At 48.7% G+C, this 26,300-nt stretch overlaps 1 protein-coding gene across 1 annotated transcript; it reads right to left on the bottom strand.

The window, feature by feature from the left end:
* Positions 1-25,390, bottom strand: LOC120760918 (heparan sulfate glucosamine 3-O-sulfotransferase 3B1-like). Its single transcript, XM_040081686.1, has 2 exons — positions 24,898-25,390; positions 1-1,038 (listed from the first exon to the last, which is right to left on the bottom strand). Exons 1-2 carry the CDS (start codon positions 25,338-25,340, stop codon positions 420-422), a joined length of 1,062 nt encoding a protein of 353 aa, XP_039937620.1. The 5' UTR covers positions 25,341-25,390; the 3' UTR covers positions 1-419.
* Between the last annotated feature and the right edge of the window lie 910 nt (positions 25,391-26,300).

Here is a 26,300-nt window from a genome sequence, read left to right as displayed (position 1 = left end):
TAGGGAAAGCAAGTGTTTATAAAGGCCAGATACCCGTAACAAAAATAAACTTGTGCTTTCCCTCTCTCCCTTCCCTCCCCTCCCTCGCTTCTTTTGATTTTTAGATACAAATTTTGTTTAGGAAAAGTGGAAGCACTGTCTGTTACAAACCAAACCAAAGAGAAAGCAGAAGGGGAAGAAAAAAAAAAACAACCCACAAGGAAAGGAGAGACGTTAGAATTAAACACTGTGGAATGTTAAACAGGTTACAGGCTACCGTTCTAGCCAGTGTGGTTAGGCAGCTTAGTGAATTAATTGCTTAGGAATTAAAAATAAATTATTATAAAATAGATTTCTGTACATTTTACATACATATATATCTCTTTATATAAGCAAACCGTGCTGGGCAAGTAATTACAGGGGACTTTCCCATTCCAGGCTCAGTCCCAGCCAAAGTCCTGCCCTGTCATCTGGTAGAACTTCATGTTGAAGGGCCGGTAGAAGTCCCGCAGCCTCTGCACCACCTCCTGGTCGATGTCAGGGTGGGTCCTGCCTTTTGTCTTCCCCAGGCAATGGGGTTTGCTGCTGCCCTCCGCCTTCTTCAGGCACGGGAAGCCCTTGGTTTTGTTGAAGTAGAAGTGTTTGTCCGTGATGATCCTCTTGAGGCCCAGAAAGTCCTGGACCCTGCCCAGCTCCCCCGCGGGATCGCTGATCAGCCTCTCCCCGCTGACAAAGAGGATCTGCCCGATGGGGAAGTAGAGCAGCCAGTTCTCCAGGTGCTTGGCATAGATGCCAATCTGGATGGCGCTCCACGAGGTGTCGATCAGGCCCGTAGTCCTGTTTTTGAAGGTCAGGCTCTCAAAGGTGGGGATGTCAGGCTTCTTGGAGAGCGTCTGGGTGTAGTCCGAGATGGCTCTGGTCACGGGGTCCCGCACCACCACGATGAGCTTGGTGCCCTTGGACATGGAGGAGATGCGGGCTGGGGCCTCCTTGGTGACGAAGTAGCTGGGGGTCTTCTCCATGGTGATCTGCCCCTCCAGTGTCCTGGGCATCAGCTCCCTGCCAGCAAAACACATGGACATGGGTCAGAAAGGCAAGGGAGAGGAACAAAAAATACCCATATGCATTTATATGTATGTTCACACATAGATGCACAAGAATTCTTCTCCCTAAAATGCCTTCACAGGCCATTTGGATCATACAAAGAGATCAATTTCCCATTGATTTAAGGATTAGGAGGGAACTATTATTAAAGGCCACTGTATTAGAATCCAGCTGAGTAATCTCCCAGTTATCCAGGAGTGGATTAGCTGAGCTACACTCTGTACCTGGGCCATGGCTGCATGTACCACACCAGCTCCACAGTGGTCAGGATGGGTCCTGAGCTGTACCAGGTGACTGTTCTGGCTCCTGTCAACACACTGACACCTCAGCCGCAATCCAGAACTCATTTCCCCACGGGATGGTACAGCAGAAAAGCAGGAGATCACTAGAACACATCCACCTCATTTTCCCTCAGCATCCCAAATGCAAAACTTTTCCCAATTCAGGCAACAGGGTGCAACTTTTCACTGGCTTTTCAACAGCAGGACTTCACTCACAGGTGTCCTCTTGCACCCAGTTTCTCCCCCTGCTTTACAATTCTCTGTCACGTTTCCTCACATGAACTAGAAAGGGCATCAAGAGCTGCCCGTGGCATTTTCAGCACACCCCAGTCCTGGTGACAATGAGGACAACCCCACCCCAGCACTGCCCCACAGGTCACAGCAGGGCAGGATATGGGACACAACTGTGGACAACACGACCTCAGAGTGTGGGCAGGGCACACCTTCACAAAATATTTTTAAACCTTAAAGCTTTCAGCAATTCCACCTGATTCCCTGGCTGTTTCTTATCAACCGCATGGATAAGGAGTAGGGACCTTGCAGAAATTATGGAAATGGCATGAAGCAGGAAGAATAATTTTTTCCTGTTGTTCACTAGGCAAGCTAAAATACGTTAGACCATTTGCCAGTTCTTTCCCTTTATAGTCCAAATGGACTCATTTGCTCTAGGTTGCGAGTCAGTTGAAAAGAAAAGGTAGAAGAGGAGTCAGTCACAAAATTAAAGCTATAAATGTCAATTAAGTTTTCAAAGCACCCACCCAGCACAGAGAAATAAGTAGCCAGTGTGTGATCTGCCAGCCTGAAGCCGTGCTTCCCTCAACCATACGACACCGCACGGAGGCTGTTCCCAACAGCCATCTCCTCCCTCACTGCTTTTATGCTGCCACAGCAAAGGTCACCAGGCTCTTGCAATTAAAACAGCCACTGATAATTTGTGCTACAGCCAATGGTTGCCCTGATTAAGAACTCAAGTGAAGAAAATTGACCAATCTGTTCTGAGGGCAAATAAGAGGGGATCCAGGAATGAGAGGTTTGTTTGCATTGAAAATCATACCACATCTATGAAATTTGGTCAGTAGCTATTTATGCAATTACCAGTGAGCTCACACTGTACCTGGTATTTTACTTCATCAGCTTCTGGCATTATCTTTGTGCAAGGTGTTTACTGGCAAGGGGCACGTGGTGGCTGCACCTCCATCCTCCACCTGAGCTGTGCCCAGAGGCTTCCCATAAAGCCCCTTCTGCCAGATCTGCATGGCACTCTCCGAGAAGTGGTGATGGACAAGCTGGACTGTGGAGGAGGAGGATATCAGCTTGTGGAAACCTCCAGTCATAGCCAGAGGTGGTGGCAACCCTGAAGGCTGGGATTTCAAGTCCACACAAGTGGAGTTTCACATGCAGATAAAAATCACGCTGGTCTACCAGATACCTGGGATATGAGAGCTTCTGGAAGGCAGGAGCCAGTATGAGTGCCAAAAACAGCAACCAGAATAAAACTCTGACTAATCCTTCACTTTCTGGCCAACTCTGCAGCCCCATAATGCTGTCACAGAATAGGGCCGGTCAATAATGCTCAGAGCAACTCTTAAATTTGTCATAGGCTGATGTAGAGTTCCACATTTGCTCATTAAGTGGTGTCTCCTTTTATGGCCACATTAAACCCAAGTTCCACATCCTACACTGGCCACCAATTGCTTTTCAGCTTGATTTAAGAGGTTGTTTTCCACCCATGAAGTCCTTAATGGCCTGGGATCTGCCTAGAGAGGAGAAAGCTCCCCAAAACTTTCTCAGAAGTTGCCTGTGTTGCAGTGAAGCCCTTTAGCTTTAGGCCAGGTTCATTAGATTGCTGGTTGTATGGGGCCCTGCATTTTGGGACTGATTTCTCCTCCAGGACTGCTACAGCCAGTATTTATCAGTCTCATGGGAATGACGGAAGGTTTATTTTTCCCCTCCTTGCACAAGAAAGGCATTGGGTAGGACTGGGCTGTGAAACAGGAGGAAATTGCTGGGGATAGAGTGCCAAGCCTGTTGGATCCAGCTGGAAAACACAGGTTTGTAATTGGCGTTTCAGAAAATATAGAGGTGCACACCATAAGTGGAAGAAAACAGGGAGTAACTCTTTACCTAAGAGGCATCCATTGGCCTGGTGTCAGTCCCTTTGCAGAGCAGTTCATCTCCTGGACCCACACTGCAGCTGCAGCTGAAAGCGCTCAGCTCTGGGCAAGTCTAAACCTCCCAGACTGTTATTTTGGAGAGATTATATTTGCCTGAATTCTTGGCAATTTAAGAACATTTTGTTGGTGACCCATCACAGCAAGAAAAGCACAACAAGGCACATTGACACACCTACTGCCCTCAGGTTGGCCAACGCAGGCTGAGGTGAACAGAGGTAGAAACAGAATCTTCAACCCATGCACAAGATCTGGATCCACCAAAAAAAGCCCTCAGGCCCTTGCTTCTGCTCTCCCACGCAGGTGCCAGGCATAGCCCTAAACTAAGACCCCCCAAGATTGTCTCAGACTCTGCTTTGTTTGTAAAGAGGCTGCATGAAAGGAAGATGGCTGCAAGTGAAGCCAAATATTGTGGCCCATGGATGTGGCTTGAACCTCTGACAACACCACATCCAGGAAAAGCAAAGTTTTACTGCATGGGCATGTCAGTTGTGAGGAGCTTTCCCATGGTTTCCATAATCTCCCACAGAGGCACCATCCATCATGCTGGCAGCCAGAGACAGCAGAGCCTCGGGGACAGAAGGAACTGCTACATTGGCTGGTCTGAACTCACACTGGTGAAAAAAATCACCAAGAAAAATTTATTCCCATTCAAGCCACAACTGGAGAAGGGCAACTTGGCTCAGCAGCTCCCACACAACACACTGGACACAGCTTTTGGTGGGAGGAAGACCAGATCCATACCCGAACACATCTGCCTCTGGGGCTCCAAGACAACAAGGGCCATGCTAAACTACAGCTGCTGCTTTGGGAGGGGAGAGAGGAGCCGTGACGGTGAGAGGCCACAATGCCCTGGCAGGACACAGCCCCTTGGGAGAAAGAAGTGGTGTCCAGCAGAAACCCGCTTTCAGCTCCGCAGTGGATACAGATCACCCCGGGGCAGCTTGTGACCACTGGGGAGCCTCTGCCCCCATGGAGGATTCACAGGCACCACAGAGACATGGGCAGCTCCTGCCAGCACCGCCTCACACAAGGTGAGAACGGCAGAGGTGCAGCTGACACCGCTGTCCGTATGGAAGGGCAAAAGGAAATGACAGAGGGAATCAGGCTGTGGGAAACAGGGAGCTCAGCTGAGCCTCAGGGCTTGATAGAGACACCACTGATGGCCATAGCAGACACTGCACTAGAAAATATAGTATGAAAACCTTAGTAAGCCATCCCTCCTGCCTTGTTATCCTCCTGCCTTCTGGCAACCTGGAGTTCAAAGCCCTCTGGAGACAGCATCTGCATCCAAATCATCCCATTTCATGGTGGCTGTGAACTGTCTAATCCTTTCAAACCCCCAAATACTTCTGGCCTTGAGAATATCCCACAGCAGAGAGTCCCAGCACCAAAGCACTGCCTCTCCCTGTCATTTGAACTCCATCCCCACTTTCCTGCTTGGGAAGGGATGAGGCACCAGCCTAGTGAGCATGGAAGAAGGAAATGAGGATGAGGATCACCAGCAGACTCCCAGCATCCTTTATTCCCCACCCAGCCCAGGCAGCAAAGCACTAGCGGGGTTCAGCACTGCTGACTAGGGCAGAGCTGCCAGCAGCTGAGTCCCAGGGAGGGGAGGAAGTTGCTCTGTGAGCACAGCTATGAATTTTGCCCAAAGAGCAAGCCCCTAACCCTCAGCTATTAACATGTCAAGTGGGACAGAAGAAAAGCTTTTCCTTTAATGAACATTTCCTCAGTGAAGGCTGCACCCTTCGTCGGCAAAGTGATAGGCTTAATCTAAAGATGGATTGGCCTACTTTACCTATTAACCACTTAAACTAATGTAATGAAGGCTCTCTTCATTCAAACAGCCCTAATCCCCAGCCCCACGCAGCTCTGAAGCCTGGAATAAGAAGGGATACTAAGATGAACTCGGCCAGGCTGTTGCTTGGAGAGGCACCGGGCTGGGGATTTTATGGGGGTTTTTTTAAGTGCAAATTTCTGCAATGTGAAAACCGGACCCAGAGTGCGATAAATTTACAAAGTGGGGATGACAGGTGGCCACATGGTAATCCAATCCCGAAGCCTAATGCCCTTTGTGGCAGCTTTTGTCTGCACAGAGGGGCTCCATGCTAATCTGCTGCTACTTCTCAAGGAGGAACAGGCCAGGGGGGGTGAGGGCACCCCCACAACCTGTTGGTGGCATTATTTGCCACAGGTAGGACAGAGCAGTGCAGGGCAGAGCGCAGCACCAGCGTCTGGTTTTATCCCTGGGGACGTTTGTTTGGACCCCCCGTGCACCTCCTGCCACGGCAAACAGCTGCTGGGAGAAACCCCCCGGGCTCTGCAAGGTTTCGTCCTGGATATATTCCTACCCAGCGTCACTCTGGGAGATGTTACCCCCGTTCCCACAAATTCAGTTAATGAGTCCCACAGCTAAGTCTTAAAATCGGGTTGTCCTGTGATGCAGCTCCAGCAACGGCACCTTCCAGTCTCAAACCCCTCTGCTCTACACCAACATACTCCCTCAGTTTCCCTCGGCAAAGGTGACAAAACTCTCCCAGAGGAGATGGACAGCTGTGCAAGGGGTATTGAAAAGGCAGAAGTGCTGTTATGGTCAGGATAAAACAACACCACACCTGGATGCAGCTATGAGATGCAGACTGGGGAGCACTCACAGCAGTCCCCACAGCAGCTCTGCCAGCAAATACAGCAAGAACCATCTTTAGTGCAGAATTTCTGGGCTTTCCTCCCACACCTGTTCCCTAGAAGCAAGGAAAACATGGGATATGGGAGGAAAAGCAAGTCAAACTATTTTGGACATCAGCCACATTCATATCAAATTCGGGTCCGTAACCCAGAACCATTTGCTTTGCAGTCCAGCACTGCACACACAGAGAATCCAACTTATTTCTGGCCAGTTTCTACCCCATTCCTCACTGATGTTTCAAGAAGACAAAAAGTGATTCCTTTTCAGAAAACCAAATTTGGACAATCTGATTTTTTTTCTGGGAAAAGTGCCCTCCCAAAAAAATCCTAAAAATCCAAAAATCCAAAATCTAAATTAAAAATCTAAAAATCCAAAAAAATCCTCCCAAGAGGCCGTCCAAGAAACTGCACAAATTAGATTGAAGAGTTATGGTGAGAAGGTGAATAGAAATACAAAAGGTAAACACCAAAGTTCTTCTCCCATCTTGGGGGGAAAACAAACTTTTAGCCTTCAGAGTAATGAAAGAGGGTTTGAAAACTCAAGATGACACCAAGCTAAAGTACAGCCAGAACCAGAAAAACCCAGAACATGGTACAACGCAACAAACATGATAAATTTAAGATTTTTGCTGCATTTTTAATTTACAGGAAAGCAAACAGGCCCAGTGGTGCCTGCTTAGAACAGCTCTGAGGAACCAAGTGAAGAAGTTGATGCTTTCCAGCCTGCTGCATCTCCCTTTGTCTTATCCCCATCCCACAGGCACTTTGGTACCCTGTTCATCTTTGCACCAGTCAGAATCCCACCAAAGCCAAACAGCTCATTTCACACCACAGTCTATCTGTCCATGTGTCACCTTAAGTCAAACATTTTTAAGGAGTGCTTTACTGCAACAGCCAATTCTCACTCTAATTCCTGCTGCTTCTCTGCCTTTTCTCTCCTCCCCATCTCAATAAATAAATTCAGCCAAGACAGCTAATTCTACTATCTTGAAAAAGACCTGTAGACACCCAGGGAAGGATGGGGTGGTAGCTCCATTGGTGGTGGCTTTGCCTTACAGCTCATTCCCTCTGCCAAGGTGATACGCAATCGTTCCCAGTTTCCGAGGCAGCATGTTGCTGTCAGAAAACAGGAAAAATGAACAGTGCTGGAAAGAACAGACAGGGGCTGGATTAAAACCATACAGCTGTGGCCCTATACTGGCACCTGATCATGAGCAAGAGCTCAGAGACGCTCTGGTAATCAAACCCCCAAAGCATCACCAGCTCAGCTCCTGAGGCCACCAAACTGGTCCCACCCTGACTCTGCCAGGCCCTTTCCCCTGCATGTCTGATCACAAAACCATCGAATCATAGCAATACTCCTGAAAACCAAGAACCTGACCAGCTCTGGGAAAGACTGTTAAAGTAATAAAGCATTTTAACTGCTTTCACACAAACCTGCCACCTGCACACAGGTCAAGTGGCTTCAAAATTACCTTCTTGGCTTTGACACTGCTTTCTGGTGGCAGCAATGGGATGGGGGAATGAGGGAGATGGAGGAAGAGGAAGAAATAGAGAGAGAAGAAGCAATAGTAAATTCCTCTTTGGGGGTGTGAGGGCTTGTTGCTTTATTATTTGATACATCATCTCACCAAAATTTTTCTTGGCTTTAGCTGCTCTTGCACCACAGACCTGTACAGTAGCAGGCAGTCTCTCCTCTTTTATGGCCAGTGGTAAGAGCAACATGTGTGCCTTTGTCTCAAGCAGGAGTCTGTTGTTTGGGTTGGCAAATTATACAACAATAAAAGGGAATGGCTGGGAACCAGCCTCGGCCTTTTTGAAATGGATGTAACCCTATACAGCTCCATCACACACTCGCCACAACGATTACACAAACCAGATGATAGGAATTAATGAACTTTGGGGGTGAGGAAGGAGTAGGTGAAGGAGGAGGGAAAGGAGGAAAATAATATATCAGCCTGAAATTAATGTTTTTCTTGCCCTCCTTTCTCTCTGCCCCCAAATCTGCTAGGCGCCCTTCACTCGTTGGGGAATTTTGGGGATTGAAGGAGGGAGAGGACAGTAATGGTGTGTGGAGAGTACCCATCATGAAGGGACTTCAATGGGACCAAAGAGTCAACGGCCATGGGCGGCATCACCACGTACCCCACAGGAACAGGCTCTGGTCCAGCTGTGGAGCCTGATCTGTGCTCCTTTGATGCAGATAAAACACCCCATCAAAGGTTGTGGGCAGTGGGGAGATGCAGGGCAGCAGCAGATGGCCCTTTGGTCCCCACTCCACATGGCACAGCCAGGACACACCAAATGGCTCTGGGAAATCAAACCAAGCAGTGCCCCAAGGAGGGGGCAACACACTGCGGCAAATACCAGGGCTTGGGGGTTGTTTGGTTGGCTTTTTGGGGTTTTTTTTGGGTTGGGTTTTGTTTTGTGGGTTTTTAAGTTTTTAAGTTTTTTGGGGGGAGGGTGTTTAGGGGTTTATTTTTTTAAAAAAGAGACTTTATCCACCCTCTTCAAAAGTCACTGCATTCAAATCAGACCTAGGAGTCACCACAGAGGCTTGACCCTCTCTATGCTGGGACACGGGGAGCTAACCCAGCCACAAAGCTGAACAGAGAGTTTGCAGCAGCATCCAAGCACGAACCTGGACAAAGCAGGGCCTGACCCACGTACAAACCCTGGAGGGTTTGTGCCTCTGGGAACAGCAATGGGTGTAATGAGCTCCACCAGCCCCTGCTGTAAAGGCAGCCTCTTACCCTGCGCCAGCCAAAACACATCTCTCACCCAAACGCCTCCCCTAGTGCATGAGAGTGAATGGGTTAATTAGAAGCAATCCTCATAACCAAGATACGACATGCTATCCTTTGCAGGGCTGCTGCCTTCTGTGTCAAAGTGTTATATATGGTGTACCATATAGCTGTAACCTGTAGCAGGGGAATAACAGCTCAACAGAAACACTTGGTGGGAGTTTTGCCTGCACAGGACAGGCTTGTTCCTTCACCAGAAACAGCAGTAGAGAAGCCCAGGTTCCACAAAGGCTCCCGGGAGGCTGATGAGTGATGTCACCATCACTCCTGGGACATGCCCATGCCTTGGCAAAGGATGCAGAGGATAAAGATGGTCCTGGAGGTGGCTGATTGAAGCAACCCCCCCTTCCTACCTGAACTCATGCTCCATGCAGGGCAGCCTCTGGGAGGAAGGGTTCAAGGAGCTGAGACTGCCCTGGAAACTTGGGAGAAGTGTAACCTCCTCACAGATGCTCACATGAAAGTGCCCACAGGGTGCAGCCCTCTCCTCTCCTGTGGCCTGGGGATCTCCAGCCCTGGCCAGAGGAGGGAAAGGGCAGAGCATGAAAGGGACAAGCAGCACACTGTCCCCCACTGCTTTCCCAGCCTCCATCCAAATTCAGCTCCAAAGGCCTTCTTTTGCCTGAAGCACTTCTTCCACCCAATAATCCTCAGTCAATCTCTCTTCCAACCCATTGTCTAGGTGGCTGCCCCATTCCTGTAAGTGTTCAAGGCCAGGCTGGATGGGGCCCTGAGAAATCTGGTCTAGTGGGTGGTATCCCTGCAGGGGGATGACATGAGGGGATATTCAAAGTCCCTTCCAACCCAGGCCATTCTATGATTCCTCCTGAACCTAAACATGTCCAGCCCATCCAAGGAAAGGCTCCTTGCTTTGCCCATTTTCACCAGCCTCTGCCCTCACTCCATAGCCCCAGTCCTTACGCCATCACACCAGTCCGTCCCTGCCTCCATCTCCAGCCTAGCTCCAAGTCTGGCGAGTACCATGCCTTCCCCCAAGAAATCTCCCAGGCTACTTGGTCAATCCTCAAACAGAAATTCCTCCAGCCCTTCAGAACAAACTCAGAAAGTTGCCGCTGTCACTGAGCAGATCGTGCACCAACCAAACACAGGCTGCAGGGATGTGGCACTTTCTTTGGATTAGGAAGGGCCAAATTTCCAAATTTTTTTTCACCTCTTCCCCAAATAACAGTGCAAGATGTTACAACCACTAAGCAAGAACTTTCCCTCCTCCTTTGCTGGAGCCAGGCAAGATATTCATCAATGTCCCCAGTTCATTACACAGGCCCTCCTCTTCTCTTTATGTAAACACGGAAGCCTCTTTCTACTCCCCACTATACTTAAAAGCTCTGAACTTCTACTAAATAATTATCTTCACTGGGGGGAGAGGAGCAGCACTTTACATATCAAAGGGCTGCTTTGAAGGGATTTACAATAATTTAAAGATGAAATGGTAAATATTCTATTCATTCCAGTTCATCTCCAGTAATAATTATAATCCTATTAGCAAGGTCCCAAGAAAGTGATTGCATTATCATCTAGTGAGCATCTATGTGGATATCTTGGAGGGTGGGATGGGGGAGGCCATAGGCAAGTAGAGAAGGAAAAGCAACAAAAGATGCAATTGCCAGCATCTCCCTTCCCCCAGCAGGATTTGGGCTCCATTGTCCCTGTGCTTCAATAGTGCTTTGGTTTGAAAATAAGAGCTTTTGAGCGCAGAAAGGGGGTGGGGCTGAAATGAGCATCTTATTCCCCTTGGTCACCGCTGCTCCCCTTTCATGGCCGAGGGTCCCCCCCGGTGCCGCTCTGGCGACAAAGAGCTGCCGGCGCTGCTCCTGCAGCCCCGGGCCGGCAGCAGTACCACAATTAAAAGCCAATTGCTGTTTGTGGGTGAGTTCTTTAGAATATTGCCCAGCATCACTGGGCTGTGCTGTCCACTGGTCAAGTCATGTGAGATTACTCTAATCTGTCTCCATTTCCCCCAAAAAGGACAAAAAAACCCTGGTTTTGTTTAAAAGCAGAGCAAGGAGAGGGAGGTTCTGTGAAACTTATAATTTAAGGGGGAAAAATCCCCTGAACTCAGCAGGAAATATGACTGAGTTAACTGGCAAACCACGACTAAAGCCCCTTTATCAGCAGATCGCAGCATCAACTGCCTACACCAAACTGTGTGTTTTATTCCTGCTCCATGACACCTCTTCATACACCCCTGCTGGAGTGTTTAACTGGATTTCATCCCTGCAGGAGTGCCTCAGTTGCGCCGGTGTAATCCTCTTCCCTCTCTTCTGGCACCTGGAGGCCATCAGTGTGGGTCCCCAGCACTTCCACCAGAAGCAGGCAGCTCAGCTCTGCTCGCTCTGGGAAATCAGCAACTATTCAACTGCTCCAGAGCTGCACCATTTGCAGGCTTGTAACAAGCCAAAATTACTGTCACAGTGTGCGAGAGCTTATTGCAAAGCTGCAGAAACATTTTTCTCAATAAATTAAATAGACAACAGCCTGAAAGGGAGGAAAGAGGAAGAATTTTAGGCATCCAGAGAGATTTCAGTGCTTACAACTCATTCTTGCTGAAAACTAAATTCTCTGGACTGCCTCTTACTCTTTTGCAGCCAGAAAAACCAGCAACTTCTCCTCCCTCAAGAATTTATAGCCTAGAGTTAGCATTATGTATACTAACCTCCTACTGTGTAAAGGTTTGATAGATCCACTTGTGGATTCATTGCAAGACAAAGCTCTGCTCTGCTCGTTCAACCCATCCTTGTATCAGAGATACGAATTCTTGAACTCGGCTTTACTTAGGTAGCACCAATCCTGCCCTTATGGGAAACTGAAGCCAGCATTTGGACTGGGTCAGCACTGCCAAGCCACAACATTTCACCTGCTCCAACTCTGCTAAAAGGTGAGAAGAAAAAAAAACAAAACAAAACAAGACAAAAACCCCAACCCACACAGCAAAGAGCCAGCCCAAAAAGGAAATACATGTCAACAGCCACTCCAGCAGGATATGGGTAGGACCATGTTCCCCTAATGCAACATTCATAAATCACAGCCCTGCTGAGAGGTCTTTTGTATTTTTCCCAACACAGAAACAAATGCCCTAATCTGTGTGCCTGTACGGGCAGGTAATGAGTTACACTGATAATGTTGCCCTTTGTTAAACACCTGCATGAGTGGCCCAGCATTTGCACAGGGAGGACTTTGCCGCCTTAAACACATTTCTCCTAATTAAGCCCAGCCTTCCTGCACTGGGTCTTTACAGCCATGATTAGAGAAAAAAGCCTCCTGATAAACTTTGGAGACCTGAGTGACACCCCAGCTCCCACCCTTTGGATCATAACCCACGCTGGGGGAATATCCCCAGTGATTTGTCTAGCCTTGGGGTAAGTCATGCCCAAGTCAGGCTTGAACCACTGTGCTGAGTTAGAACCCCAAAAAGGCGCTGGTGGCAGGTCTGCTCCTCTTCCTCACGATGGTCTTATATAGAGCAAGGAGGGGAGCAGGGACACTTTACTCACCCAGCAGCACTTTCCTCTGTGCACTGACATGCCCTGGAACATCTTCCACGTCGCATCTCAACCAGAGAGCACTAGCTCTTCCACAGCGTGTGGGAAGGGATCTCCCAGGGTGCACAGGGCCAGACCAGGCTTGAAACAAACCTTGAAACACATTTACATCTGCAGTTTTTCAAAAAAGGCATGAAGAATCTCCAGGAATTCACTTTTTGCACCTAAAGGGATCCAATGGGCATCCAGCACCACCTGAAGAGCAAAGACCTTCGAAACAACAGCTCAGAAAACAGCCAGCTTTCTATTTTCGTGATGAAAAAATTAAGTTATGGGTTTTTCTGCCCTTTCTGATCACATACACGTGTTCCACAGGCCAAGTAATTCCAACCATGTGCTGCCAAACCTCAGCTGCACAACTCCATCTGCCTCTTCAGCAATACCCAAACCAGCCTTGAAACAGGGCAGCACTGAGGCTTCTCCTCAGCTGTGGTAAAGGGAAGGGGATGCCCCTCTGACCACCAGAGGACCTTCCCTGTGGCCAGTAACAGCAGGGAAGAACAAACCCATCAGAATAAAACCAGGGGGGTTCATCCAACCAAGCAGGTCCTGTACTCACCAGCTGCTCGTTACCCCCAGTGTTTCATTGACTGGGTCAAGAATTTAAAATTGGTTTAGGCTTTATCCCCAGCTGAGACACCTAATTAACTTCTGAAAGTCTCTTGTTTGCTTCTCAGAATGGAGGAGTGGCGCCAATCACAACCTGAACCATCAGTAATCTGGGCACTGGCCCTGTCAGTGTGACCCTCCCTGGGATGAGCTAATTTTGCCACCCACTGGAACAAAAGTCCTGGCAAATTAATACACTGGTGATCCTCTCAGTACTGATCCCTAAATGCATTTTAACACAAATGGGATTGTCACCTCAACTCATTTGTTAATGGATTGTGATTCGCTCTCATAAAGGAGTAGCACTGGAAATCAAGGTCTCTCCATGGTAAACATACCAGGGCAGTGAGACATTTGTCCAGAATGAGATTTTTTTCCTGCCGACATCTCTAGTCAGGCTAGGATGAACCTCCTGACTCTCCCCTCCCTTTGAAAACTCACATCAAGCATCAGAGATGGAAAACACAATTAATTGCCAGGACAAAATCCCAGCATGCCCGTCGAGGCAATCAGGCTGCAGGTTTGTGGTATCACCATATCCCTGTGTCCCCAGTGACACTGCAGGACTTGGAGTAAAGCAGAAGGAACCAAAACAGCCTTGGGAAGAAGAGAAATACCCAGTGAAGGAGAGAGACAGGTGCCCATTAGGGAAACATGAAGGAGCAGGTTTGTCTGTGGACTGCCTTTCTGCCCAGTCATTACCTGGGATCATGGCATGGTCATAAACAGTCAGTAACATCCAGCCAAGAGCTCTGAAGAACAGGCTCAGCTGGGAGAGATGCTGTGCTGCAAGGACAACAGATGCAAACCACTGCTTCTCATTAAAAAGGTATTCACATAATTAGAGACTTCACATGACCATGCCAATGGTTTGATCTAGTCCAGAGCACTCAGGCAGTATTTAAGAGGGCCTGCTTCCCATTTTTGATTGTTGGGGTTGTTTTTGTGTGTAACCCTGCCATCCCTTCACACCCCACACATTGCAAAGGCAGGTCCATGGCTATGGTGACAACCAGGAAGGACCTTATGAGCAAAAGTGCACATGCCAAAGCCCACCAGCAACCTCCAGCATCCCACCCTGCTTTCATTCAGAGCCAATTTCCTTCCAGAGCCAGCCATGGGGCTGAATCATCCCCAAGTCCTTTAAGCCCTTGTACATAAAGAGCACCGTGGGCCAGTCTGCCAAGGCCTTAGAGCACAACCCAAGTGAAATGACTTTCCCCTGAACACTGAGGACTGTGAATGACAGCTTTTATTATTCAGATGAAATCAAGTGTCAGATTAACAAATCAATGGGATAAGAAATATAAAATGGGTGACCATTGAAGCTTTTCAAATACCCAAACATATGGACGAACCAAATGTGAATTGTAATTGACTCACCCACACCTTTGATCTCTGCACCCCTGGGTTCTCAAAGAGACAGCCCAACCCCCTCCGACCTGGGCTGAACCGATCTGGGCTCCATTGTGAGCCTCAAAAAGTCCTTTCTCTCTGCCTCCATCCCCTGGATGTAGATGCAGCCTGGTGCTTGAAAAGTGAGAAAAGTCAGCTCTGCCTTGGAGAGCTGGAGATAGATAACCTATACAACCAAAACAGAGGCTCTCACGTGGAGCCCATCACCCTGGGCATCTCCTCCACCAGCCCTCACCCCTGGTGGTGGCTCTCAGTCAACTAGAGGAGCATGAGGAGATGGCCTAGGAAGCAGAAGCAAACATGGGCAGTGATGATGCTCATTCCCCCACTGCTCCTGGAGCCGGACATGAGGTCTCTTTGGTTTTCAAGGATTTCCCTGTGAAAATCAGGGATCAGACTTTGCTGATGGGTTCAGGGCAGGTACATGCCCCCACTGTAAAACCTGGGCTGGTCTAGAAGAGCTGGAAGCTGCTCTGTCCTTCTCCAACTGCCTTAACAGCACATAATCACTTATGCGTGATTAAGAAATCTGATTTTTTAAAATTTTCCCTAAGATGTTTCTGCAGATACATTGAAAATAACACAGAGCTTAAATAAATGTTATCCCTGAATTTTTACATTTGGAGTTCGGAGAGAGTTTTGACCAGTTTTAGATAGTTACATGAGAAAATAAATAAAAGATCATTATCAGTTTTGAAAACACACAAACCTCAGCTCCCCAGGAGTCACAAGTCAAGCAATTGTTTGGGTTTAGTTTCAAGACACATTACATTACAAACTTAGGTTTCTGTAACTCTTCCAGGAAACTCAGCCCAGCTTATTCTTCCCCCTTCATTCTGCAAATACCGCACAAACATGCCTTTGGGGAGGTTTTGAACCCCACACTGCAGATTCCCAATGTTCCCCGTTACTGGGAACAAGCTGTCCACCTTAGCTCTTGCTAGATTAAGTCTCAAAGCAACAGGAGCTTTGGAATGCCTGTTACTGAAGGCAAATGCCAGCAGCTATTCCCAGCACAGGGCTATTCACAGCATCAGGCATCACCACTGAGTAAAGGGATTCACTCTGGGAAGGCAGAGACTTGGCATGTGCCCTGTCCTCCGGCACCAGGAGTGGGCTTGATGGGGGAACTGGGTGAGGCAGAGCTGGCGCTGTTCTGCCCCTATAATTTTTGGGCTGTGCCCCAGCTGTGCAGCTGCTTAACCCAACTGGTGAGCCCTGCTGGAACAGCCGAGCCTGCGACAACTGTAGGGCCCACCCGCAGAGGAAGCCCGTAAGAGGAAGACTGTGTGGAAGAAGGCGGAGAAGAGGAAACTCATGGGCTCTTAATCTACTTTTGGACCACATGAGCTTTCTGTTTATATATAGCCTAATTAATTATTACACTGCATTGAGCAGTTTGACCTTGCAATCATCTCTAGGGGCAGGCAGCAATGGCAGCGCAGCCAGGGCAGCCGGCCAAGGCTCCGGTGTGTGCCCAGACACCCGCGCGGGGCCGGTGCCTCCTCCTGCGCGTCCGGCTGTCCAGGCAGCACCAGCCTGCAAGTACCAGGCTTCAGAGCAAACAGCAGCTCCTGGCCCCTCTCGGCCTGCAGCAAACCCAGGTTGAAATCCTAACCGGCTATTCCACTTCTGCTTTGGCAAGGCCGATTATCTCCTCTCAAGGCTTCCTTCCCAGCTCAACACCCTGTATTAGCTATTCCCTCTGCCAAAATTTGCTATTTTCCAAATGTCAGGCAGACAGCCCATGGCTCAGTAGTTACCAGACACCTCAAGAGGGAAATTTTAACGGGGAAAAAAAAAAACAAAAATCTTACAAGTTTTGTGTTAAGTTGCAACAGGTTCAGTGCCCTGCACTAGGAAAAAGGAATATGGGTTTTGCTAAGCATGCCCTCGACAAGGGGCAGTGCCCAGCTGCCTGGCTTGTTGCAGCTCACTTTGTTTGGTCCAGCCACAGTAAAGTCAGAGCAGGAGCTCAGGGATGCTCAGAGCCCCCCAGATATCTACCACTGCCCCACTGGTCCCAGGTGAGACCTTCACAAGCTTGCTCCATTCCAACCCACTTGCAGAAGATGGGAACCCCCCAGCACTCAGGAGACTGCCTCCGATCTGGCACAATTCACTAAGCGTGGCACCAGAGGTGTGTGTAGGGCGTTCAGAGCAGAGGCACAGCACCTCAGTGTCAGGCAGCATGTTTTTTCCAACACACAGAGGCGCAGGGCACAGCACAGTCACAGGGTCCCTCTGCAATTCACGTTCAGCAACAACATTCCCAGCCCTGTGTGCAAACCGGCTGAGGACCCTGTACAGCCACTCCGGGACCGAAGGACTGGGACACACCTCCTGTTTACTCCAACACCACCTGATTTTCTTCCAAGTCTAATACACCTTTAGGAAAACAAACTGAAGGCATGCCAAAGCTGCAGGCCTTGTCAGTTTTTAAACAAATATTTAATAGCTCAGTGAAGCAGCAAAGCACTTGATGGGGAAGACGCTGGGGTTTCGTCCTCCCCCTAGTGACAGGAGGATCCGTGCTCTGAGCCTGCTCAGCCACCACAGCCCCTGGATCCGATTCAAAATCAAAAATACTACTGCAGCTTAACCCCAGTGCAACTGCCCTTTCACTAAATGAGCAATTTTCCAAAGATTTCCTACACCTTCCCGTGCCATTCACCCAAACTTGAAGTTTTACGTTTTCAAATTTCAAGACTTTCAGGCTTTAATGCAAGTTTGTGTTTGATAATTGAAAGAGGCTGAAAGCATGCAGCTTTAATATAAAGCTTGTCAAGCAGCTTTATTTATTGAAGTTAATAATTGTAATGGATTTTGGGTTCTGTGGGGATGTTTTCTGCACAGTCACATGGATACACACTGAAGGTCTGATCCTGGAGCCCTTCCCTAGGCAGAGTCCTGGACTGCATTAGACACAGTAATGTTTGGGGAGCTGGTTCAGTCTTTGTCACCACCTGGTTCAGTCTTTGTCACCACATGCTCCTGTAGACTCTTTTCCTCATCAGAGCCAACTTCCCACATGAAAAAGCATATTTTTTAAAGGGAACTAGTGTAGCAGAATACAGTCACACTCAGGACCATGTTTGTAGCAATACAGGAGTTGGCCTCCTGTTCACTTTCAGGAGGGATCTATCAAATGCACATATCCACCTACAATATTGTACATTGGCATATAAAATGAAAACCCGCACACAATAATTCTCCCTTTCTTCTGGAAGAGCTGCCTGCGGCACTGACAGGAATGCAAAGTCCGTGCCAGTTCCAGGGAAAGGTTACAACTGCTCACTTTTGTTACAAACCAGCCGCTTTGGTGGGTTCGCAGAAATCCCCAGCAGTACCAGCAGAGAAGACTGGTCACATTACAACTCTAACTTCTGGAATTTTATCAGCACAACACTCACAAGAAGACCAGGACAAGAGAGGACGACACCCACCAGCAGAGGGATAGCAAAGCCGGACGCCGTGTGTGACACTGCAAAAACCACACCGAGGGCAGGGTCAGCCACGGTGCTCTGCATCCCAGACAGGCTGCAAATTAAACTCTGGGTCAGACCTTCCACCAAACAGAGCCATGACTCCCGTGATGCCAGGGCTGGGTCACACCATCCCTCTGCAGAGATGTTCTTCCTCACTCCCTTTTCTGTACAGAGAGGAGAAAACAAAGCTGCTGTAGAAGCAGGCTAATTCCAGGGCATTTCCAAGGAGGTAAATGCAGATGTAAGGCACTTAGAAGAACCTGGAATTATTTCTCTCTAAACAAAGTTTTACTAGCCACCACGTGGCAGGGCACTGCCATGCTCACATATCTTGATGGAAAAATTTTAAAAATGGAATTATTCATTCTCCAGAAATCAGCATGAGATCTGCCAGCAAAACCTGTACACCTGTTTTCCTCTAACATTCCCACCAACATCATCTGAACCTGAGTTTCTGGTCTTCTCTGAATGATTCCTGAGGCCACAGGGCCAGGAAGACAGGTCAGGCAGCCAAGCAAGCCAGCAAACAGCTCCTCCTCACCTCTGGACCGTCCCAGCACAAAGGCACCACATGCTAAATCATCATCACTGAGTTCATTTTCCTCCTCCTTCAGTGCGATTCTTAAGAGGAAAACCACCATGGGGAACACACAAAGCCAGAGTGGCACCAGGAGAGATTGTTCCCATTGGATCACTATTATGAATGGACTAAGGTACACTGATCATCCCAGCCAAGCAGACCCTGCTCTCCCTAGGTGGAGACAGAGTGACCGTGCTCCTGACCTCTTTCCCAATTTCTTCCCCTCATTTGACCCACGGGACAATGTGATGCCCTTCCCCACTTGTCTCTGCAGCCCTTCCCACCACTTTAGACTGGGAGAAGCTCCCTGGTGGCAAAGTTACACCACCACAAACACCGGTCCTGAATTCACCCCACCTTTCCCCTGAGCCTGCTGATAATCAATATGTTTCATCACAGGACCCCTCGTTTCCATTAAGGAAGCTAAGATAAGGTCCATTTACCCCGTCACCTTCTGGCTGCTGCTGGGCTGAGCACCTTTAAAAAGCACATGGTGTTTCTGGCAAGCTAATTAAACACACAGCAAGCTGCTGAAAGACCTGGAATTGCAACGGTTAGGGCAAGCCCCGGTACAGTCATCAGCAGCAAGTCAGGACCCAGCACAGCACTTAGTCATTTCCCACAAACAGAGGAAGAAACCTCTCCAGCCTGTCCTCACACACCATGCAGTGACAACAGATAGTAGCCTATAGCCCCTGACCCACTAATTACAACACTGAGACAACATCCCCACTATATGTTGTTCTTTGAACCCATATGTTGCCCATCCCACATGGCCCTGGCCCATTCATTATCACCTGAACCCATTGGTCACCCATGGTCACACCACCAGGAGACATGAATCCCGTGCTGAATGATCACTAAATCGGATTTCTTCCTAGTTGGGATGGGTAAATGCCTCCAAACCCAGGCTCTAGTGAACAGAGCAGCTCAGCAAGAGAGGCCCAAAGACAGGACATTCTTATCATCAGGCAGATTGGAAATACAGTTCCAAAGAACAGTGGTTCAGGTAGAGTTTCTATAGTCACTGCACCCAGAGCTCGCTGGATGCTTTTAAAAACAAACCCTTGTCTGGAAGTGCCTTGAGATATCCAGTGCAAGGTGTGTGTTGCAGACACCTGCCATGGCCCACTTGAAAAGAAAAAAATAAAAAAACCCCAAACCCAGAGCTGAGCCTGTGGGTTTTTCATGCCCATCATTTTCACGCCAAGGAGCACAACGCTCCCGGCAGGCCGTCTGGTCCCATGCTAACACGATTAGCCAGGCAGATCCACCATGCACATCCGTCACCCCCAACGCTTGGTCAACTTTGAAAAGTTCAGCAGCTCAACAGGTGAGGCCATGAAACCCGATCACAACAGACAATGTCATCCCCCCAGCGTCGTGCTGGGAAGAACTTGTCACGTGCGTCATATCAGGCAACATGCTTGAAACAGACAGTGCACTGAAACCCCAGCAACACGAATAATCTTTGCCATCTGTTTGAGCAACTCAACCCTCCTCAGATCTAAGGAATGATCCCATGCAAACACAAGGGCCTTGCTGACTGATTATAGCAGCCCAGCCCTTCTTTTGGGGGGCCACTTTCCTCCGAACGCTACACAGCAGCTCAGGGCACGTCGTAGGGAGCCGCTGCAGCGGCCAAGGGGGCACTGAACCCCATGCACATTCTGAGGCGACCATTAAAAATCTCCACTTGCTTAAGCACAACACAATGTAGGGTCAATAGCTGAGTTTTAAATTTACTTTTTCACATCAAGAAAAGAAAAATCTCAATACCAAAATGGTTTGGCAAAACCTTCCCAGAGAACACAACCATCATTTAGGAGATGGTTGTTCTGACTCAGCACAACTCACAGGACTGCAGAGGGGGAACTGGTCTTTGCCCAGGTGCAGTCATTGGCAACCAAAGTCCAGTTAGGGGTATCAGGACTGTTCACAAACTTCCTGGGCCAAATCAACCATGTGGCACTCTGTGGAAACCAGCCACGGTTCTGTCTGTGCTGCCGGGTCCATGCTTCACTGGGAAGGCAATTAAGCAGCAGGTATTAAACCTTCACTAAAGCTGAGATTATAGACAATGGCCAAACACAGGGGCAAAATCCTGCCTTGCTCAAGATTTGGATCATCAGGACTTTCATCCCAAACTTTTAACCATCATTTCCTTATTCTTCCCTTGCTCCCAGCCTGGCCGATTGCAAGCATCAGCTTGTACCCCCACACAATTCCTTGGGGGAAAGAAAAAAAGGAGGCTCATAGAGAAAAAATAAAAAAAATAAGGAAGTTTCTCCTGACACAGGAATTGCTGTCGAGCAGAACTTTGCACACCAAAGTCCAAGCAATTTGGAAGTCTAAGAAATGCATGTTTGAAACAGTTTATCACGCACCACCAGACCACAGGGCCTGATCCTGCTGATCCAAATCACCCAGTCTCAGCATGGAGAACGAATTAAGGCAACTTAGCAGTATTGGGAAGACAAAGCATCAGCATTTTAAGAATTTTCCATAAGAGAAAAGAAGAAAACAGGACAAGAGGTCTCCCTGGTGGAGTGCTAAAGGCAGAGGAGCTCAGCTTAGCCCTGCTGTCGCTGTTACAGCTTGCACAGCCGCGGCACAGGGGTTCCTAGCAGAGAGCTGCAGACTTGAAATATAAATCAGTGATGTTGAGTAGGGCTGGCAACACCCAGCCCAAGGCAGGAAGGAGTGGGCATTACAGCCCACTGGGCTGAAAATAATAATAAAAAAAAGAAAAAACTCAAAACATGTAACATTAATGATAATCCTTTTTCTTACATTAATTATAGGACAACAGGCTTTCAAGTCCCTAGGAAATTTCAAAATGCATCATTGTTCGATCAAATGAAGAAAATAGTAAGAGAAATTCAACAACTGATTTTCTAGGCTTGCAAGAAACACTCCTTTCCTCCCCACCAAGCTCTACAGTAAACCCCAAAGAGAACAACGACATCCCTGCAGGCTGCTCAGCCAGACACATGCACACAGGCTGTCGAGTTGAACTCCCTACTGCCGCAAAGAGGGAACTTCTCTACTACCCAAAAATTCAAGGCACTTCATGAAATTAGTTTGCAATAGTGGCTGGATCCCACTTCTCCTATATCATGGTACATATTTTCACTAGAAGCAGTTAACATGCTGTACTCATTGCGGGGGTGGGGAGGAACCCTGCAGTGTGCATGCAGAAGTTATTTCCACCAAATTTTAGTTATTTCACTATTTAAAAAAAAAGGCATTTAATTTTTTCCGGTTTTTCCCCTGCTTTTCAGGAATGATACTCAGCACCACTTGATGGTGTTCTGCATTCCACACTACAGAAACAAACCAACAGGTTTCATTTCACTTGACAGAAATGGAGCAAGGAACAAGTTTGTGTTCCCACCTTCCAAAGTTATTTTCAATAGATGAAAACTTCAGAAAGAAATAAGTAGCTAAACAGTATTAATCACAATTACTTCCAAAAATAAGAATTCATCAAGCTAAACAATTAAATCTGATTCCTCTGCATCTTGAAAAGCTGAAAAAGATTCTGGATGGCAGGAACAGCTAAAACAAAACAAAACCAACAAAACAAAACAACCTCCTCACAAATATAAACAAATATATCCAGTTGGCTAAAACACACGTCAAATGAGACCGGTCAAAAACTCTATCTTCATCTTTTCAAAGCCAAGCAATTGGATTTACACCACACTCCAAGTGCTGAGGACACAGTAACTTCCCCAGTTCCAAAGTTCAGTTGATTTGAGCGAAAGTATCTGAAAAATAGAGATGAGGCTTGTCCAGCTCACTGAATGATGCTGACACCACGCACCTTTTATAGCATCTTTAATCCAACTGTACTGAACCACTAACAAAATATAAACACAACTCCTTATTGATACTAAGATAATAAATAAAAGCCTCATTAGGTCTGGGAGGAATAAGCATGTTCTTGAGGAGTGCTGAGAAGCCAAAATTCACTGAAATCAGCCAGAGCTTAGAGTTACTATTGTATAGGATCTGACTTCTAATGACAAAATGCATAGGAACAAATTTCTGTGTTTAATTCTAATTAAGTTAGAAATAATGCACAATATATAACAACTTGTCTGCCGATTTTCATCCTCCCCCAAGTATTCTGCATTATTTAGTCCCCCCCAAGTGACCCAGGTCCCATGGGGTTCCACAGCAAGACAGACACAGTCCCATCTTTGGGGTGAATCACACACGACTGATTACAAAGCTTCCAGCATCACTTACTCTTGCTGCTTGAGAGCACCACCATTCAGACCTCAAGATTTGTCAGATTTCAGCTAAACCAGCCCTTTTGCAAAGGTACTAATGAAAAAGTACAGTGTATTTGCAAGGATAGGGCCCACACTGCTTAAAATCCAGGAGCTGGTAAGGTGCAGTTTTAGGAAGTTAAACACAACTTTGACACCAGTTCTCCAAATTTAAAAATAATGTGTATCCTTTAAATATTGGCTTTCACCCACTACATCTGGGATAACAGATGAACTCGGTCGTAAGCATTATTCCCTCCTTCTCCCCTTCCACCTCCTACTTGTAAAAGATTAATCAACCATTTTATGGTCTAATTTAGGTGCCTAATTAAAAACAGAATTCAACACATACAACACCATTTTGCTAATAAATCCTGACAGGTTTTCTGCTCTGTTATATGCAAGTTCTCTTTCAAAATGCAAGATCAATACTTTTTAAAACTCACTGGAATCTACAAAGTTTTCATTTGGGCTGCTGTGGGACAACACGCTACATCCTACACCGAGATGACAGAATTTCCTAAAACAAAACAGCTTTCAAATGTTAGTTCTTCCTCATCAGATCTTATCCTGCACTCATTTCACTAACTGCTGAGAGATGGCAACATCAAAAAAAAGAGACATAAACCTAATCGGACTTGCCGGGTGGGAGTTTCAAAGAGGTTACAATTCGTAAATTCACAGCTCGCATCTAGCTTCAAAGTTTCCATCCTGCTCCTTTAGCATTCCTGTAAACGCTCAGTAGAAAAACATACTCAAAATACTCCTGCTAAAGGAACTTAAATCGGAAAAGGGTGAGAAAGGCAGCGAAACAGCCGTCGCCCCTCGCTCGGTGTCCGATCGCTCTTCTCCGCATCCTCCGCCGAGCCCACCCGCACACAGATATCCCGGACCGGGCTGCTCCTCGCAAAATCGCTCAGAATTACATCCATCCTTACAGGATGCAAGGCAGAAATTTATCATTTTCTCCCAGTCCAAGGGGTTCATCCCGTTCCCGACGCGCCCGTTACCCACTACACGCCTCACTCCTCCCGCAGTCCAGCGCCGGGCTGGCGACCGAGACCTCGGGCGATCGATCAGTTCCAGAGATGATTACGGGGCAGGAGAAAGTTAACGGAGACTGAACGCAGAGAGCGAGTGAGGAAGTTTTATCTGGAACGTGGAGCTGCCGCATGCCAGTCCCAAGCAGCGCTCCCGGAATGGGTCAAACCCCTCCAAACGTATCAAAAAATTCCTAAACGGGTAAACGCTCCCCACTTTGCCTCCCCCACACAAAAAAAGGGGAAAAAGAAAACGGGTCAAATCCCACCCCAACAGGTAAAACAAAACAACAAACAAAACAAAACACACACACAAAAGCGAAAAAAAAAAAAAAAAAAAAAACAAACCACAAAAAAACCAAAAACAAACAAAAAAACCCCACACCCCCCCCCCCCCCCCCAAAAAAAACCCACAAAAAAACCCACCGAGTCAAAACCCCTCAAACTTGCGGTCGCTGAGCGCACCGCCCGCCAGCTCGTGCAGCCCCGGGAGACACAGCAGTCATCCCTCAGCAACACCCTGAGCTGGAGGAAAAATAGGCTCCAGAAAAAGACCTGGAAGTACAGCGGAATAAGAGTGTTTAAAAATATTAAATTAATATTTAACCTTTATATAGATACAAATACGGGTTGGCTCGCGGAAAACCTGCAGACGCCCCGTTGCCGCCTGGGCTGACGGGGACCGCAGTTGCTCGCTGAGCTTAATATACTCTTAAGGGCTGTTTTTCGAGTGAAAGCATTCAGCGGAACATTTTCTCTTACCCACCCCGGGCGCTCCCCGACCTGCTCCGGAGCCCGGGGCTGCCGCATCCCCGCGCCGGGACGGCGAGCGCAGGATGGCGGGGACGCCGCTCAGCCCCGGCCCGCCGCGGGGCCGCTGCCCGGCCCGGCCCGTACCTGTACCAGGCGAGTCCCCGCTCGTAGTTGCGGTCGAAGAAATGGGGCTCGGCGCCAACGGCGCGCACGTCGGGGTGCACCCGCAGGAACTCCAGCAGCGCCCGCGTCCCCCCCTTCTTTACGCCGATAATGATGGCCTGCGGGAGCCGCTTGGTACCGGAACCGTTGAAGAAGCTGGAGATGGGGCTGCCGGCGTCGGGCGCTGCCCGCTGCTCCTCCAGGCTGCTGTCCTCGCCCGGCTCTCCCGGCAGCAGCGGGAGCAGCGGCGGGGCGGCGCGGAGCGGCGCGGGTGACCCGCGGGTCGTCAGCCCGGCGCAGGAGCCGGCGCACGAGTAGAACATATAGAGCCAGAGGAAGAGCATGATGAAGAGCAGCAGCAGCCTCCGCCTCAGCGGCGGCAACGTGACGGGGACATCGAGGCAGCGGTTCAAGCGCTGCCCCATGTGCCCGCGGGCGCGCCGGGATGCATGGCTGGAGCCCGCCCGGCTCGGCTCTGCTCTGCCCGGCGCCTCATGGGCCCCCGCGGAGCCTCAGCACGGCCCCATCGCCGCCGAGTACCCGGCGCTGCCGCCCGCCCAGCGCCGTCTCCCGCCGCCGGCGGCGCGGGCAGAGGCAGCGGCGGGGCGGGGCGGGGCCCAGGGGCGGGCGGCGTCCTCAGCCAATCACAGGCGCGGGTTCTCGCATAATGAGGAGGGGCGGGGCGAGGGAGCAGGGGACGCTCCCATTGGCGGGTGGCGGGGAGGGTCGCGCCGTGGGCGGGGGCTCGGGGGGTCCGCGCGCCCCGTCCCCGCGCGGCAGCCGCGGCTGGCGGTCCCGCGCTGCGCGCGCCGTGACCCTGCGGGCACCTCAGTAATTTTTTTTCTCCTCCTTTACCCACAAATACTTGGATAGCAAGGTTTCCAGGGCAACTTTATTGTGGACTTTCAGTTCCTAAGGAGGGATTATTTAAAACAAAACAAAACAAAAAAAACCCAACAACTAAACCTTTTAGCACAGTCAAGGGATAATGGTTTTAAACTGACAAAGAGCAGGGTTAGATTAGATATTAGGGAGAATTTTTTTACAATGACAGTGATAGAAAACAGTCTGAGGTTGCCCAGAAAAGCTGTGGATGGCCCATCCTTAGAAACATTCAAAGCCGGGGTGGATGGGGCTTGGAGCAACCTGGTCTAGTGGAAGGTGTCCCCGCATATGGCAGGGGCTGGACTATAAGACCTTTAATGGTCCCTTCCAACCAAAACTATTCTATGATACTGTGATTTGTTTGTTCTTTTGATTAGTTGCCTTTTTAATCAGCTGCACCTTCTGTTGTGCTGTATTTTCTGAAATCCCTGGTGAGATTTGCCACAGTTCACATTATGGGAGTAACACACAGAAACTGAACCCAACAGAACAGGTCCTGA

This window comes from Hirundo rustica, chromosome 18 (genome assembly GCF_015227805.2).
Source record: "Hirundo rustica isolate bHirRus1 chromosome 18, bHirRus1.pri.v3, whole genome shotgun sequence".
Classification (NCBI taxonomy): domain Eukaryota; kingdom Metazoa; phylum Chordata; class Aves; order Passeriformes; family Hirundinidae; genus Hirundo; species Hirundo rustica.
This window is presented reverse-complemented; position numbering and strand designations above follow the sequence as displayed.